This window comes from Lipotes vexillifer, unplaced genomic scaffold (genome assembly GCF_000442215.2).
Source record: "Lipotes vexillifer unplaced genomic scaffold, Lipotes_vexillifer_v1.1 scaffold238, whole genome shotgun sequence".
Taxonomy (NCBI): domain Eukaryota; kingdom Metazoa; phylum Chordata; class Mammalia; order Artiodactyla; family Lipotidae; genus Lipotes; species Lipotes vexillifer.
This window is the reverse complement of record NW_006785665.1, coordinates 3,092,779-3,098,921: the sequence shown is the minus strand read 5'-3', so window position 1 is coordinate 3,098,921 and position 6,143 is coordinate 3,092,779. Positions and strand designations below refer to the sequence as shown.

General features: G+C 54.0%; 1 protein-coding gene across 1 annotated transcript in view; it reads left to right on the top strand.

The window, feature by feature from the left end:
• The window catches only part of CHRNB2 (cholinergic receptor nicotinic beta 2 subunit), a 7,997-nt gene extending 1,854 nt beyond the window's left edge, over positions 1-6,143 (top strand). Inside the window, exons 3-6 of the mRNA XM_007457990.1 lie at positions 148-192; positions 610-719; positions 1,514-2,486; positions 5,834-6,143. Coding sequence (XP_007458052.1) covers positions 148-192; positions 610-719; positions 1,514-2,486; positions 5,834-6,004 — 1,299 coding nt within the window. The 3' untranslated portion in view covers positions 6,005-6,143. The remainder of the gene's footprint in view (positions 1-147; positions 193-609; positions 720-1,513; positions 2,487-5,833) is intronic.

Here is a 6,143-nt window from a genome sequence, read left to right as displayed (position 1 = left end):
ATAGCCCGAATGTGTTTGTGTTTATTCTGCTGGGGTTCCCAAGGCTTGGGGGGGGGGTGGCGGAAGGAGCCTGGGTGGTGTAGTGGGACCACAGGCTTGAGGGGTGGGGGTGGGGCACTTCTCAGCAGCCTCTCTTCTTCCCTGCAGCATGAGCGGGAGCAGATCATGACCACCAATGTCTGGCTTACCCAGGTTAGCACTCTTCCTGTCCACACCCCTGGGCTTCTCTTTCCTCCTTTTTTTTTGGTGGGGAGGGGCATGTGCTTTTCCCTCTTTTAATGTCCTCAAGAGAGGCAGAAATTTATAGACTTTGGAGCCCTAAATAACTGGATTTGAATTTTGGTTCTTCTACTCACAGCTCTGTAACTTTGAATATGTTAAACTCTGCAAGATCCATTTTCTCATTTGTAAAACGTAAATTCTAATATCTTGGCTTGGCTATGCAAATTAAATGAGAAGACACTTTTGCTGGGCAGAGAAGTCACTGTGGGGATGCAATGACTTTTCAAAACTTCCTCAAGCCAGATAGGCCTCCTCTTGTCCCTGTCCGTGACCTTGAGCCCCTCCCAGGGTGGAGGTTGGTGCTGCCTCCCTCTCTCCCTTTCCCAGGAGTGGGAGGATTATCGCCTCACCTGGAAGCCTGAGGAATTTGACAACATGAAGAAAGTTCGGCTCCCTTCCAAACACATCTGGCTCCCAGATGTGGTCCTATACAACAAGTAGGTGACCCTGGAGGGATGGGAAGGCTGGAGGAGACCATGGGAGTACTCAGGTCTTGGGGAAAGTAAATTAGCTCATCCTGGGGGACAGAGGGACTTTTCACTGGCAAAGACAAGTCACTACCCAGGACAGACAGACCCAAGCCAGTGAGGTATAATGTGGACAGCCAAGGTAACTTGGGCCATGGCCAGCTCCCTCTCAGCCAGTTAGGACTCCCAGTGTTTGGAGCTGCAGTGGCATAAAAACGAGGATTGACAGACCCCAGTGCCTAAACTGATTCAAGAACAGGCCTTCCAGGAGGACTGGGGAAGGTCAAAGAACTTGGAGATCCCAGTTTCTCCTCCAGGTTCCAGCCCCTCTCCTGAAATAATCCTTCTTATCTCGAAGACCCAAAGCCACTACTCCATAGCCATCTCCTAGATGGTCCTAGGGACCATCTCCTCCTCCCACCTGCCCCTGTCCCTCTCCATTAGTTGGGGCTCCTCACTCTGGCCTCCCTGGCTCCCCTAACTTCTCCACCTTCATGTGGAGCAACCAGCTTACAGAATGCATGACACGTAGCAGATGTGCCTCCCCTCTTCATCACCCTCTTCTGTCTCTGAGGCCTCTTCTCCTCACCAACCCACCCAGATCCCCTCCTTGCTCAATTCCTGCTCCTCCTCCCTAGACCCCTGGATGGCTACCCTCTTCCCATATATCCCTTTGGCTTTCCTCTCTTCCCACTCAGGGCTGGGTTGATGGGTGGGGTGGAGGAATGCTTAGGCCAGCGCTGACTGTGCTCATCCCTTGGCAGTGCTGACGGCATGTACGAGGTGTCCTTCTATTCCAATGCCGTGGTCTCCTATGATGGCAGCATCTTCTGGCTGCCGCCTGCCATCTACAAGAGCGCATGCAAGATCGAAGTAAAGCACTTCCCATTTGACCAGCAGAACTGCACCATGAAGTTCCGCTCGTGGACCTACGACCGCACCGAGATCGACCTGGTGCTCAAGAGTGACGTGGCCAGCCTGGACGACTTCACGCCCAGTGGCGAGTGGGACATCGTCGCGCTGCCGGGCCGGCGCAACGAGAACCCGGACGACTCCACTTATGTGGACATCACGTACGACTTCATCATCCGCCGCAAGCCACTCTTCTACACCATCAACCTCATCATCCCCTGCGTGCTTATCACCTCACTAGCCATCCTCGTCTTCTACCTGCCCTCCGACTGCGGCGAGAAGATGACGCTGTGCATCTCCGTGCTGCTGGCACTCACCGTCTTCCTGCTGCTCATCTCCAAGATCGTGCCACCCACCTCCCTCGACGTGCCGCTGGTAGGCAAGTACCTCATGTTCACCATGGTGCTTGTCACCTTCTCCATCGTCACCAGCGTGTGCGTGCTCAACGTGCACCACCGCTCACCCACCACGCACACCATGGCTCCCTGGGTCAAGGTCATCTTCCTGGAGAAGCTGCCCAAGCTGCTCTTCATGCAGCAGCCGCGCCACCGCTGCGCCCGCCAACGCCTGCGCCTGCGGCGGCGCCAGCGCGGGCGTGAGGGTGCCGGCGCCGTCTTCTACCGCGAAGCCCTGGGGGCAGACTCCTGCACGTGCTTCGTCAACCGCGCGTCTGTGCAGGGCTTGGCTGGGGCCTTCGGCTCGGAGCCGGCGCCGGCAGCCGGCCCCGGGCACTCCGGGGGGCCGTGTGGCTGCGGCCTCCGGGAGGCGGTGGACGGCGTGCGCTTCATCGCGGACCACATGCGGAGTGAGGACGACGACCAGAGCGTGAGTGAGGCGCGGGGACTCGGGCGTGGGATGCGGGCTGCAGGGCCCTCGGTACCTGCACAGACAGACACCGAGGAGCTAACGGGAGTGCAGGATGTGGGCAGTGAGAGTCCGGCCGTGGCCTGTGGGCCTGGGCGCTGGCGTGGCCTCTTCTCTGACTTCCGGGAGGCGGCGGCGCCGCCTAAGTGGCGGTTGGTACAGGATGGCCTTGCGGCTTCCTGAGGACTAGTTTCCAGAGTGAAATGCCTCAGCTGGGGCATCGTGAGTGTCGTTAGTGTTGGGAGGGTGGCCAGGAAGTGGAGGAGGCCCTTCTGGGTTTGCAGCTGGCCCGTGGCTCTGACCCCAGACACCCCCTCTGCCGCTTGTACTCCCAAGCCCATGTTGTTAACCTGCAGCTCTTAGCACAAATGGAGATGAGTCCTTTGTGTGCCCCGCGTTGGGGGTCAAAATTAAGGGCAGTAGAAAGTGTGCATGGGAGGGGTGGTGGTGGTTAAGAGGTTCCACCAGCTGCTGGGAAGAGCACAGAGTCCCCAAATCAATATCCTTTTCCTGCTCTTCTCGGTCCTCAAGGGATGCCCTTGTGAAACATTTACGGAGGTGGGGGCAGGTGGAGGCGAGGGTTTTTAAGACCCACTCTGAGCTTTCTGCACACTGGTATCTTTCTGCAGTGACTCCCAGAAGGGGAGCACTGAGCCAGGGGATGGGGGGGAAGATGATGGGTTGACTTACCCCCACTTTGGGCTGTGGCTGGCCCCATCCGGCAATCAGTCTTTGGGTACCAGGCTGTGGCTCAGCTGTTGCTCTGGTGATTGGCCATGTTTCCACTGGATTGCAGCCATTCTGGCTTGGGGGATGAGGAAGGGTGGGCTCCTGCACTACCGATTTTGTGTGTGTGTGTGTGTGGGATGCTTCAGAGCCTGGTGTTTCTATTCCCTGGGAGGGCAGGAGCTGAGGCCTGAGCTAAGGAGCAAGTTATGGTCCTGAAGGAAGTAGAGAGGGACCAAGTCGTGAGGAAATGGGGCAGGAGCCTCAGAGGTGGCTGAGGCCAAGTGGGAGATGCCGGTGGTGCAGGGGGTTGACCGGCTGCGTCACTGCCTCCACCTCCCCCACTGCAGTCCACTCATGTAATGTGCATTTACTGAGTTAGGTGATGAGGATGCAATGACCTACTTGGATGCTTCACAGGCATCTCAAACTTAACATGTCCCAAACTGAGGGCTTAATCTACATCCCCACCACCAACTTGCTCCTCCTCCAATCTCCCCATCTTTTAGTAAATGACATCACCATCCACCCAATGGTTTAGACCAAAAACCTGGAGTCATCCTTGACTCCTCTCTTTCTTACATCCCCCACCATCCAAATCATCAGAAGTCCTGTCCTGTGGAACCAACCTCCAAAGAGATTTTCAGCTTCCTTTATTCACCATCTCCATCCTGCCTCCCTGGCTGTAGGCCTCCATCAGCTCTTGCCTGGACCAGGGCAGAGACTCCTAATGGTCTCCCTGATTCAGTTCTTGTGCTTCCCCATCCAAACACACAGTGTCTCCTGCACACTTTGTGCCATCTCTCCCCTGCTCAGGTCACTGGCTTATCTGCGCAACTGTTCTAAGCCAGCTAAGCTCTTTCCTGACTCAGGACCTTTGCACATATTGGTCCCTCTGTTTGGAATGCCCTTCTTTTTTTCCTTTTAAAAATTATTATTACTATTATTAATTTTTGCACTACTGTTTGAGAGTAAGTTGTGGACATAGTGATCCTTTATCCCAAATACCTCAGCTTTTCTCTCCTGAGAACAGAGATACTGTCTTGCATAACCCAGGCCCAGTGATGCAATTCAGGAAATTTAGCATCAATACAATACCTTTATCTGATATAAAGTCCATACTAACATTTTTTCAGTTGTCTCCGTAATGTCCTTTGTAGCATCTCCCCCACCTCAATCCAGGATCTTGAATTCCACTTAGTTGTTCTGTCCCTTTAGTTTCCTTCCATCTGGAACGGTTCCTCAGCTTTGTCTTTCATGGCATAAACACTTTTGAAGGGTACAGGCCAATCGAAGGTCCCTCGGTTTGGGTTTGTCTGATTGTTTCTGATTGTCTCAGCTGGCTCCTTCTCACTTATCAGATCTTAGCTTAAGGTATCACCTCCTCAAAGAGGCCTCCCCAGATCACACCCTGAAGTATATCTCCCCCTCCATTTCTTCGTCCTTTGTTTCCATATAGGCACCCACCAATGTGTAATTATTTTATTTTTACTAATTTTGTGTCCATCTCCCTCAGGAGATGGTAAACTGCAGGATGTGTTTGTCTTGCTCTCAGTCACATCCCCAGTGCCTAGCGTGGTGCCAGGTACATAGAAGGCACAAGTGTGACACGAATGAGTCATTATTCAGCTGCTGACTAAAGGAAGGTGCACAGTGCCTCTTCCCATCCCCCCGGCTGGCTGGGCTACAGATGAACACGTGTACAAAGGTCCAGACTCAGGCCGGAGTGGAGCAGCTCTGAGTGGAGGCCAGGCCTCCTGCAGACCCTGTGACTGGCTCCCAAACCCACAGAGGTTATTTTCTTCTGGACGGGTTTGTTTACACCTGAGATCTAGTCCTCACCCTCTGAGGCTGTTGGATGGGGCTCCCCAGGCAGTCATATAAGGAGTGAGGCCTGCAGAGGCAGCCATTCATTCACTAATTCAACACCTGTTTACCAGAACCCTGTGTTTGAGATGCTGGGATTACAAAGATGAATCAGATTGAGTCCCTGTAGTTTAGGAGCTCATAGCTTAAGTGGTGGGAGGCAGGTGGAGAGGAAGGAGGGGACAGGCATACAGATTGAAAGGACAATACAGTGCAGTAAAAATACCGTGATAGAGACGTGTACATAGTGCTGAGGGAACCCAGAGCAAACAGTGGTTCATTCTCATTAGGGGGAATCAGGGAAGCCTTCATAGAAGAGGTGACATTTGATTTAGGCTTCGAAGGATGTGTAGGAGTTCACAGGTAGAGATAGGGAGGACTGGAGTTCTAGACCAAAAGGAAACCCAAAGGCACAGAGACCTGAGAAGACAGACTGGAGTTTGGTAAGGCTGGGTCAGAGGGTGGAAGATAGGTGGTTGGCTCATATTTGTCATGGGTGGGTCTTGATTTTAGACTTGGGAGTTTGGGTGGCTGCTGAAGGCAGTGGGGCCACTGGAGGCTTTTAAGCAGGCAAGACTGGGGCCATGCTTTGGAAAGGTCACTCTGGGGTCGTGGAGTGAGAGGAGTGATGTGTGGTGGAAGCTGCTCCTACCTGATCCACTCCCCTCCTGCATCATGTGATTGATACCTGGGTTTCCTTCGTCTCCTCTGTCCAGGTGAGTGAGGACTGGAAGTATGTCGCCATGGTGATCGACCGTCTGTTCCTTTGGATCTTTGTCTTCGTCTGTGTCTTTGGCACCATCGGCATGTTCCTGCAGCCTCTCTTCCAGAACTACACCACTGCCACCTTCCTCCACGCAGACCACTCGGCTCCCAGCTCCAAGTGAGGCCCTCCCCAGCTCCATGCTCCTTCACCGCTCTGTTGTACAGTAGTTTTGGGTCGAGGAGGGATGAGTGAGCTACCAGAAAGAGGGGCGCTGCCCCCACCGACCCATCTTTTCACTTCACATGGAGCCCGCCCCCCCC